Genomic DNA, 11,527 nt, shown 5'->3' on the forward strand with positions numbered 1-11,527 from the left:
TAGAGTAGCACACAACTCAGAATATCCAAAATATGTTCTACATTGACAAATTACAACATTGGAAAACATATTATGTGTATTTGTTAGTGATAAAAAACAGGTTAATAATCTGTAATAATATAACATTTTAAAAGAGCCATTCGACTGGCTCTTTTAAAATACACTATTTAAAACACCATAGAAATAATATAGAAAACACTATAGTGATACTACATAAAACTCTATAGTATTACTAAAGTAATGCTCTATAGTGTGTCCCAAAACACCATAGAAATACTATAGCAGTTGTTTGTGGTATTTCTATAGTAATTCTTAATAGTAATACTATAGTGTTTTTTCGTAAGGGATCTGCACAATGAGTATGCCTACTACTCATAATACGTCTATACTTCTACTGTAACATTTTGACCTCAGGACTTTTACTTGTAATGGAGTATTTAAAACCATAATATTTCTACGTTTACTCAAGTAAAGTATCTGAGTACTTGTTGCCCCACTGCCCGGAGTGAGTGCGCTCCGGTCTGCTCCTGTATCCACATCCAGGAAGTGGTCTCTGGGAAGTCTGACAGCGGAGTCAACTCCCAGTTGACAAACTAAGTCTGCTCGGTTCATTGTTTGCTAATATTATCCAACAAATAGCTATTGTTATTCGGAGAAGGAAACAATGGAGGTCGACTCAGGTAAACTGGAAGTTAATGCTATACTTGTATCTGCAGCTATCCCTACTGATAAGTGAGCTGGGTCTATTAAAACATACCGCAGCATTAGCTACAAAGCTAGTAACGCTAGCCACAAATTTAGGTCAAAGAATCGCTAACAACAGGCTAACACCTATGACAGGCTAGGTGATATTTTGTTAAAGGGTTTTTGGAATAAGTTATGGACTTTTCAAGTATTGTTTGGTTTCGTCTGACTCTTTACCAAAACTACGTTGTTTGCATGTATTGCTGAGTCTGCTTTATTCTCTGAAGCTGGATAAACACAACAAGGGAGGAACATACCTAACTCCAGTGTTAGTTGCTGGAGAAAATGCAACACCTTGTCTCAATATTAATGTTTTCACTTATAAACAGGCATAAGCTAGTACTGACAATCTTGTACTGAATCAAACATATTGATTTGGTTTTATAGATACCCTGTCATTTCTAACATTTGGAGATTTCTTATTTTCTTACGAAATTATAACATCCTCATGTGATTTGATAGAAGTAGTTTTTCACAGCATTGATTACACTGACACATAACCCAGGTAAATTCGATCCCACTGAAGTTTATATGGATACAATATAACATTGTAAGAGAATAAAAATAAAGAATCCACAAACTACCTCCTCCATGTAACATAATGTTTGTATTAATAACTATTGCCATCGAGAAACGTACTTATGGCAGGTTCAAGTATCATTAAAGGCATGGGATTACCCATTGCTGTTGACATGGATAGGTCATTATTGTGACAAATGGGACTATCCTGATTTTGAGCAATATTAGTAACACTGCTACTTTATCAATGGATTTATAATGCCCACAAATATGTTTTGCAGCATTGTTTTTTTCTCTTGAAGCAATCAGCGTCAGTCACTAAATTATTTTAATTCAATCCAGTGATGAAAGAATATTTATTTTCAAAATCTTGCTGCCTTAAATCATAACCATTATCAAAAGTAATAACTCTGCAATCATATTATGTCCACCTTTCCAAGTGTTCTACACTGATCATAGTGGAAGGATCAGCAGTAACCCACTGTTGGACCAGCTCCCCAGCTACCAGTCCCTGCTGTACCGCAGGAAGTCGTCCACGGCTGGCACCAAGCGAAGGAGCAGCTCCAGAGGGCGCATCGGCTCCTCTGGCAGTGGGAAATGGGGCGTGGGCACCATCAGCAGGCGTGAGGAGAAACAGAAGAGTCAGACGGAGGAGAGACCCATCAGGGAACTCCCCAGGACCATGGCCGAGAAACGGAGAGACAAGTGGGAGAAATATCACTATACACTGTCTTGAATTACGCTGTTTTGAAAGTGTTTACATTCTTATTTTACTGGCTATGTTTAAAGGGTATTATATAGCAACAATGCGTTTCACTTTTAGCACACAGCGCTTGGAGGAAGATCGAGAGCTCAGCAGTTTGAAACAGTTGGAGCACAGCACCCGCCGGCACCTGAGGAGGCTGAGGGACGATGTTCACCAGTGGCTGGGCTCCCTGAAGCTCTGGAGGGGCGACATCCACGTCATAGAGGGTGAGGCATGAAATAGGAGCTCATATTACCTTACATTTCATCAAGCTGACACTTTTATCCAAAGCTAGTTACAATTAGTGCAACTAAGAAGATACCAATTCAGAACATGCAGGATCTGCATCTTTCATAAAGTACATTCTTACATACAGATTTAAAAGCCATATTGTAGTAACAAAGGATAAAACCAGCTTCTTTCTGACCAAAGCTTAAGAAAGCTCGGGTGACTATCCTAATAGATGTTCTGGTGAATCTGATCCAAACTGATTTAAATCAACTCTGTTTTGAATGTGTGTCAAACTCAATGACAGACTTTTAGAGATGAATTCCAACACAACAGGATGATTTAAAACCAACACAGCTGACACCACCTTCCAAATACTCAGGGCAATATTATGTTTTCGAAACAAAATAAAATTGAAAACTGTAAAAACATCCTTCTGGCAGCTCTCAGATGAATTGTCCTTAGACTTTTATTAATTTCCTCTCATGATGTTAACATACTATTGCACTCACAGAAAATGGACCAATTTTGTTTTGATAATTGAATCCTCTCCACTGGTTCTCCCAGGGATGTTCGGCACAGGGATCCTGTCGTACTTCTCCTTCCTGCGCTTCCTGGTCATGCTCAACTTGATCATCTTTGTGCTCATGTTCAGCTTCGTCATGTTACCCATCATCATAGCTCCTAGCGTTTCGGGGAATATCACCTACAACCTGAATTTAGGTGAGAGGACACTTTCAACGTTTAGATTAAAACAAGGCAGGCATTAGTCTTATACTTTCCTGTTTTTTGCTACAGGAAGTGAGTGCAGTGCGTATCCCAGCAGCACTCGGCGAGGGCTGGTCATCTTTCATCAGCACATTACAGATCTGCTGTCTGGAGGAGTAAGTCATTGCACTTCACATGTACAAGTCCCCCGGAAGAAAAAGGGATGTGTTGTTTCCTCACGTTTCTTTTGTGCTTTATCAACAGGGCTTTCTGGAACAGACTTATCTTTTCTACGGCTACTACAGAGCGGACAAAATCCACTTCTCTAATTCCACTTACAATTTGCCGCTGGCCTACCTGTTGGTCACCATAGCCTACCTGTTCTTCAGTCTCATCTGGATTGTTAAAAGGTACTGAAAATTAAATAATTAAACATGTGGAGTTAGTTTGAGTCTCTGGAAGTGATGTTCACTTTGGATTACTTTTCTTCAAGGTCTGCCGCAGGATTTAAACGTAACCTGGTTCAGGATGAGGATCGTTTCCAGAGTTTCTGCAACAAGATTTTCGCCGGCTGGGACTTCTGCATCACCAACGAGAACGCAGTGAGGCTCAAGAGAAGCAGTCTGCTCTACGAGCTCAGGGTGATTCATCCAACTGTTCATCATTTTAGTTGAACTTGTTTTATTATTGTGCAGCTGGCCGGCTTTGTTGTGATTGGTCAACCGTTTATAGATCTCCCGCCCCTTAGCCTATCACATACAATTTGTTGGAGTGCTAGCAAATAAAAGCGTGAGTGTTACATAGTGAAGTTACTATGTTACAGAAGTAAACAATGGAGTCCAATGGAGGCGTTTCAGGCAGGGGCTGAGTGTGTGGGAGAGAAACTCCCTCTGGAGGGGACACAGGGATTTTAGCTTTTACATGCACAATAACCTACACACACTACAGGAAGGGAAAAATGCAAAATAACAAACATAATCGGACCCCTTTAAACATGAACTGAGACATAACATAAGGGCATCGGTGATCATGTTGACCTGCTTAGAGTACAATGTAAACCTAAATAGCATTATAGAATAGTATGAAGCTACAGCTCTAGAAAAACTTAAGAGACCACTGCAGCATTATCAGTTTCTCTGGTTGTACTATTTATAGGTATGTGTTTGAGTAAAATGAATGTGTTTTTATTTTATTCTATAAACTACTGACAAGTACAACTAAGATATCTGACTCTTCAGAATGTCTTATCGTCTAGTGCCTTTCACCAAATTGATATTCAACTTTGGATGGATGCTGCTGCAGACACTTTTAGTTTATAACATAGTGTATTTAGTTTGATTAATACATTGTTGCAAATGTTTATTCCATCTATCCGTTTGCCAGCCTTTAAAATGTCTTATTCGGTTCTATCCTCAGACAGATTTGGAGGAGGAGAGGATCAAACAGAAAATAGCAGATCGAACCCGCAAAGAGAGGTGCCGGATTTACCTCATCCGCCTCATCCTCAACCTTTTCGTCATCGGTGTGCTGATGGGTTGCTTCTACAGCATTTACCGAGCCACCATCTTCTCCCAGGAAGTCCAGATGGCTACTAAAAAGGTAACGGAATCCGACCACCACTTCAAACATTTGTTATCCTCCTGTCAAAATGTCTGCATGTTGCTACTTAACCAACTGTTTTCTCTTTTCTCCTTGTTATCTAAAGCATTTTGTAAAAGCTAAGCTCCTTCTTTCAAATTTGCAAGAAAAAGTTGATGACATTTAAATAAAATCTTTGATCTGACATCATTTTTTGGCCTTGGTTGCAGGATAATTTCATCATGGATCTCATCTGTGAGTATCTCCCCTCAATTGTCATCACCTTGGCTAACTTCATCACCCCCCTCCTCTTCTCGGCTATAATAAATTACGAGGACTACTCGCCTGCCTTCGAGATCCGCTTCACTCTCATGAGGTACTGCAGACTTCCATTCATCTACTTTCTCATTTTTTTCTCTTGATGGAGATATTTGCCTGAAAAGTCATTTTATAAGGAGACAAACACTATATTAAAGTGGCATATTTGCCTTTAAAAGATGATGCGAAGAGGGGGATCCAATGCTTAGAGTAATGACAATGACAGGATTGTGTTCAACTTGGGGGAAAATGAAACACTTTGGTGATTTGGAAAATAGTTTGTTCACCTCCTGAGTGTGTGACGTCTCCTTTTCAAACTGACTCATTGCGATGCATTTAGGAAGAATTTGTAGCTGTGTGGACATGTTTCTATTGTGAAACACTTACTCAGCTACGTTCCGTCATTCTTTCATTTTCCTTTCTCCCCAGGTGTGTCTTCATGCGGTTGACCAGCATCGGGGTTCTGCTCTTCTCTCTCTGGTCTCAGATCACTAAATGTGGAAATGAGCCCTGCCTGTGTGGCTATAACCACGTGCTTTACCCCGTGAGTCATTTCCCTTCATCCCAACACAACGAACAATGACTCTTTGGGAAAAAAACACGTTTGTATCTCTATGTCGACATGCACACCTGTGGATCAAAGTTCTTTTTGCAACTATCAAAGGGGTTTTAAAGCTATTAAGATTACATTTGAATTTATATTACTTTACATTTACATAAGCTCTTGATTGCTAAGGGATCACTTTATTTGGTAATTCTTTGGTCAATCATTTAGCTCTGTCCCTTGAGACTTTGCTTGAGAACTTGAGGTTCAAAGCTCCAATTGTACTAAGTTCAGAGGATGGACTTGTACCTAGAGAGGTGCCCTTAAACAAAGGCTCCTGACTGCTTCACTGCTCCTCGGGCACTTCATATATATTGTAGCTTCCATCCCTTCCTAATACCAGGATGGGTACAATCTAAATGTGAGTGGGTGCAGTGATAATGTGTGATGATAAAAATGTCATTCTATTTGAATCCTCCAAAACTCCATTCTTCTGTAACATATGGTGGTTGAAACTGAACTGATACTGGGATGTGTCTTCTTGATTTGTGCCTCTGTTTCTGTCCACAGTGTTGGGAGACCCGCATTGGACAGGAGATGTACAAACTCACCATCTTTGACTTCATCATCATTTTTGCAGTCACCGTCTTTGTGGAGTTTCCCAGAAAGTAAGCCCTCATCAATAAAGACAAAACATCTTTATCCTCTTAATAGATTCTTAAATAAAACTGTTATTTGCTCGAGTCCTCACTGACACTAAGAAAGTGGATCACATCACTCCTGTTCTGAAGTCTTTACACTGGCTTCCTGTGTGTCAAAGAATAGATTTCAAAATACTGCTGCTGGTTTATAAAGCACTGAATGGTTTAGGCCCAAAATACATTTCTGACCTACTGCTAAATTATGAACCATCCAGATCTCTCAGGTCTTCAGGGACTGGTCAGCTTTCTGTCCCCAGAGTCAGAACTAAACATGGTAAAGCAGCGTTCAGTTATTATGCTCCAAATATCTGGAACAAACTCCCAGAAACCTGCAGGTCCGCTGCAACTCTTACTACTTTTAAATCCAGGCTGAAGACTTTTCTTTTTGTCGCTGCTTTTAATTGAACTATTCCTATCTTAGACTGCACTGTAACTTTTATCCATGTATTTTTTCTTTTAATGTCTATTTTATTAGCTTTTCTTTTTAATGACTGATTTTAAATGCCATTTTCTTAATGTCTTTCATTTTTTGTAAAGCACTTTGAATTGCCTTGTGTTGAAAGGTGCTATATAAATCAACTTGCCTTATTCTAGTTTTGTTGACACAATACAATACAAAGTGGCTTTATTGGCATGACCACATATTACAAATAGCATTGCCAAAGCATTCAGCACAAGGCGTTATAACAGAACAAAAACAAACACTAAACACACATGCCAACAATAAATGTGGTACAACAGCAAAACACAAAACAAACTGTACATGCCAACAATAACGTGCAAAGACCTTGTAGCAAGTAAATCAATATTCTGCTGCCAGACAGCTCTCTTTGAGCTTTCCTAACAGGATTGGAATTTGTTGGATTGTTTGTCATGTGGTGAAATTCAGGATGTTTGTTTTTAAATTTGGAGAAATATTGTGTCCGGATTGGTTGGAGTTTTGTGCATTCTGTCAAACAGTGCAACTCTGTTTCCACGTTGTCTTCTTTGCACAGCTGGCACAATATATGTGTATTTTATTCTTTGGCCTCCAAATGTCTTGAACACTTTTACGTTGAAGTCATTGTCATCCTTTCTTCTTTAGTAATTTTGAACCCGTTGTCCATGTGTTGCCCTGTGCTACCCAGGCTGATAGTGCAGCACTGTGACTGCGGCCTGGCGAAGTGGTTTGGCCAGCAGGAGTTTGCCATCCCTCAGAACGTGCTGGAGATCGTCTACGGTCAGACCATCTGCTGGATCGGCACGTTCTACAGCCCGATGCTGCCTGCCATCTGCACGATGAAATACTTCTTTATCTTCTATATTAAAAAGGTGATATTTCTTACTTTATTCCATGGATCATATTCAGAAGTTCTAGAAGTTTCCATTGTTTTCTGACATTTCTGATTCCTGTTTGAAGGTGTCTTTGATGAACAACTGCCGTCCAGCCACACGTCCGTTCCGAGCCTCCAGCTCCAACTTCTTCTTCCTGGTGGTGCTGCTGATAGGCCTGGCTCTGGCCTGCCTGCCTGTCTCTTTCAGTGTCGCACAGTGAGTAATGCATTGTTATTGACCAGTGTATCAACTTCAGATGTATCGCTGCTGCATCGATCATTAATGTCCTCTGCTCTCCTGTTTCACCAACTGTGGGCCCTCTCCACGCCGAGCAGAGGAGAGACAGGGGAAGGGAAGCTAATGCTGTTACACAGAAAACCTTGGTAGTGAACAACAGATTCTGTGTTTTAGTGTGATTTACTGAGCTAGACCAAAAAATATTCGGTTAAACCGATTGGTGAATCTGTTTAGCTCTGGTGTAATCCCTGGTGCATTTTGATGTGAAGTGGGCAATATGCTGGACTGTGATATTTTAAATACTGTAATATTAGCTATGTACGGAGCCCTGGAGGGTTCATAGAGAGAAAAATAAATAAAACAAGGCCACGTTTTATTAATTTGTGCTCACAAGATGTAATTCGTGGCCTCAATTGAAACGATATACTTTCTCGTGCGCACGAGATACTTTTTTTAACTTTCTCGTTCGCACGAGAAAGTAACCGCTGCGCCAAGTAGGAAGTGGAGCGCGCAGGAGGCAACCGTTTCATTGCAGACTGTTATGTTTATGTGGGGAAATGGCAGTGCATACATTATTTGAGATATATTTCAAACTTCGACTTCATTTTAGGGACATTTCGACCAGAGGTGTAGAGCTATATGTTTAAGCACCAGATTCTCAAAACAGGAGAGTCTGTGAACCAGTCTGCCTTGATCTATGAATTCATGTCCGTGACTCTCACAGTATCTGCTATCTGCGCGCAGAGAGCTGTGTCTTTTAGGCAGCGCCTTCACTGTGTTTACCTTCATTAGAACAGCTGAATAGAGATCGAGGCTGCTACGTTTTAGCCACACACACGCACACACACACACACACACACACACACCTCTACACACATCAAACTGCCCGATTATTCCCCTTATTACTCGTTTTATGAAGGAGATATCCGGTCACCAGGGTGCATGATGTGTAAATAACCCAATTTGTGTTTTGTGAAACTGAAAAGGATATTACATTGTTTTTGTTACTTTCGTTGCAGTTGTATATGTCTTCAATGTAATTTAGGTTAACTTCCTCTTTTATTTAGATGCTTTTATTTTGAAGGAGAGTTTACGCTGTTGACAGGAAGTTGTTGTTGCTATGGAAACGTGAAATGCTACATGATGTGTGTTTGTGCTCTACTCAGCTCAGCTCTGTGTGTGTTCGGTGTATGTGTGTGTCCGACACCGGCATATGTTTTCAAATTACCATGAACAGTAATTTACACACATCTGGCTAACTCCATATGTGTATTCCCAAGTGAAAGAAGTTCATTTAACCTAATCTCAATGTAGGCTAGTGCTAAATGCTGTCGGAGTGCACCGGAACGAACGCCACTATCATAATATCTTCTTAAAACAAATGCACACACACACACACACACACACACACACACACACACACACACACACACGCGCACGCCCTGGCGACCGGACATCTAATAATATGGCGTAGTAATCGGGCAGTTCGATGTGTCTAACCATAAGAAAGTATCTTGTGGGAATAATTAAAACGTGGCCTTGTTTTATTTAAATTGAGGCCACGAATTACATCTCGTGCACACAAATAAATAAAACGTGGCCTCGTTTTATTTATTTTTCTCTCTATGAACCCTCCAGGGCTCCGTAGATATGTGACTTTTCCAGGTTATAATGGCTACAGTAAAGTGAGGTCATTTTCTGAACTTTACGGACTGTTCAATTATTTGCTTTTACCCATTATATTCATGTTACTAATGAATATTTTTTAAAACTCTTATAATCTAAATGTTTTTTGAAAGAACGAATGGTCATCCCTGCAATACCGTTGCATTATCGATATTGGGGTATCCGATCAGAAATATACTAATATTAGATTTTCTCCGTATTGCAGAGCCGTCGTTTAAAAAAACATCCTTTTACATTGCTTTTCAGCAGCCTGTCACATGGTCATTTAGGCCACTGATGACTAAGCATTGAAAGTGGCGTTTTTTTTTTTTTAAGTGTCTGAAATTCTGAAACATAACTGTTGTATTACATTTGAGAGCACACTTTCAGTCTGTTTCGTTATATCATGTCTATTCTTCTCTCTTGTATACTTGTGCATTTAAATGTAATCATGTTGACATGATATTTGTCATTAATCTCTTCTGCATTTTACTGACCTAAAGAATGGTAGCACAGCTCATTGCTGCATCCATTTTGTTTGGCATACATCCTCATTCACCCTTCCCTTGTTGCACAGAATAAACTCTTCCCAGGCCTGTGGACCATTCGTTAATTACACCACCTCCTGGGAGGTGCTGCCAAATACAGTATCCGAGCTACCCCATGGAATCAAAACCCTCCTCTTCGCTCTCTCATCAGAGGCCTTCGCTGTCTCCTTCTTTGTTGTCACATGGTGCGTGTTTCCATCAGCATTTGAACAGTTGTAACAAGTGTTCTTTACTCTTTCTGGTTGAAGTTTAATCAACTTCCTGTTTTCCCCCAACAGTTTGATCATGTTTTATGTGATTGCACTAGCTGGAGCTCACAAGAGAGTTATTAACCAACTAAGGGAGCAGCTGGTAGTGGTAGGTTTTCTGCAAAATACATTTTCTAATTCTATTTCACCATTCTGGTTTATTCTATCTCGCCGTTTGTAATTTGAATAATAACCATAATTGGACCTACTAACTGTGTCATTTTGTATCCCAGGAGGGCCGTGACAAACGTTTCCTGATCCAAAAGCTGTGCCAGGCCCAGAGGCTCTCGGCTATCAAATCCCCGGGGTCCAAATCCCAGCCCCGCAGCCCCAGCTATCACACCAGCTTCTCCAACAATTTCAATGAAAGTGTGTTCCTGGCACACTCACCTCCTGACTCCTCCACACATGTGTGACGCACTACCTGCTTATACAGACCAAAAAGAACAAGACTGGACCGACTGGATTTGAAAACTGAATTAATATCTTCTATTTTTTATTATGAAAACACTACTTCGGAGCTTCTCTGGACCTGCTTACATTAATGTAGTGTGCTTTTGTGTGTTCTTTCGTTGATAATCTGATTATTATAAAACCCTTAAGAGGATGCAATGTTCAAGTATTTTTAAAACAATATGATTTGTGGTGTTTTTAATCTGTTGTATGTACTGTCATTTCTTCCTTCTGAGAAGGACTTGCATTATTATAACCACTGGAGTTTGTAACAACCTTTCTGAAATGTATGCACTTTAAATGTATTAACACTACTGTTTTCTTACTTTTTTATAATTTGTGTGTTTACAAAACAGTGTGGGCATCGTCTGTCATCATCTACTGTTTACCATCAATAATGATTGTATATTAATGCAAAAAACGACTACATTTCAAACTAATCATGTTCATTTTACCATTACTGTCACATTTTTCTTTTTAAATTATATATATATATATAGCAACAAAACAAACAAGCAAAAATATATACATTGAAGTACCAAAGGAGCATATATATATATATATATATACTATATATTTTTATTTCAAGATACTTCAACTAAATCTTGTATCTTGAAATATACAAATTAATGGATTAAAGTTAAGTTTACCCAAGGGCTGTGATAAACACTATTCTAAGACAAACATATGTTTTACTTGCATAATTATCGCTGTCATTGGTTTTGAGTAAATCTTCATCTAACAAAAAAGGTCACTCGAAACTGTGAATTAGTTTTATAACATATTTTGGATGATGGGTGTCGGTACTATATTACTAAAAATAAAAATAAGGTTTATATCTTTGGAATAAGTACTGTTTTTCTTTATTATGAAGCATTTGTATATGACTGTGGTGACTGGAAAATAAATACATTTAAAATGATGTGAAATAATCTTCGTGTTCCACTGGCTTTTTTTCTTCTGTGCCCTGTACTTTT

The 11,527-nt window shown here is 39.3% G+C and overlaps 1 protein-coding gene across 1 annotated transcript; it reads left to right on the plus strand.

Annotated features, from left to right (window-relative positions):
* Positions 1–545: 545 nt before the first annotated feature.
* On the plus strand, positions 546–11,482 carry LOC117561658 (transmembrane channel-like protein 7). The gene is made up of 16 exons (XM_034239196.1): positions 546–680; positions 1,704–1,968; positions 2,087–2,235; positions 2,804–2,959; positions 3,035–3,120; positions 3,209–3,354; positions 3,438–3,585; positions 4,361–4,543; positions 4,753–4,898; positions 5,270–5,384; positions 5,955–6,052; positions 7,213–7,396; positions 7,485–7,615; positions 9,879–10,034; positions 10,128–10,206; positions 10,331–11,482. Exons 1-16 carry the CDS (start codon positions 665–667, stop codon positions 10,511–10,513), a joined length of 2,241 nt encoding a protein of 746 aa, XP_034095087.1. The 5' UTR covers positions 546–664; the 3' UTR covers positions 10,514–11,482.
* The last annotated feature ends 45 nt before the right edge of the window (positions 11,483–11,527 follow it).

This window comes from Gymnodraco acuticeps, unplaced genomic scaffold (assembly GCF_902827175.1).
Source record: "Gymnodraco acuticeps unplaced genomic scaffold, fGymAcu1.1, whole genome shotgun sequence".
Lineage (NCBI taxonomy): Eukaryota > Metazoa > Chordata > Actinopteri > Perciformes > Bathydraconidae > Gymnodraco > Gymnodraco acuticeps.

What these genes read in the sequence shown, in the direction of transcription:
- LOC117561658 (XM_034239196.1), top strand. An exon ending in CACCTACAACCTGAATTTAG is followed by an intron (nt 2,960 to 3,034) that starts GTGAGAGGACAC and finishes TTTTTGCTACAG; the next exon opens with GAAGTGAGTGCAGTGCGTAT. An exon ending in GTCTGCTCTACGAGCTCAGG is followed by an intron (nt 3,586 to 4,360) that starts GTGATTCATCCA and finishes TTCTATCCTCAG; the next exon opens with ACAGATTTGGAGGAGGAGAG.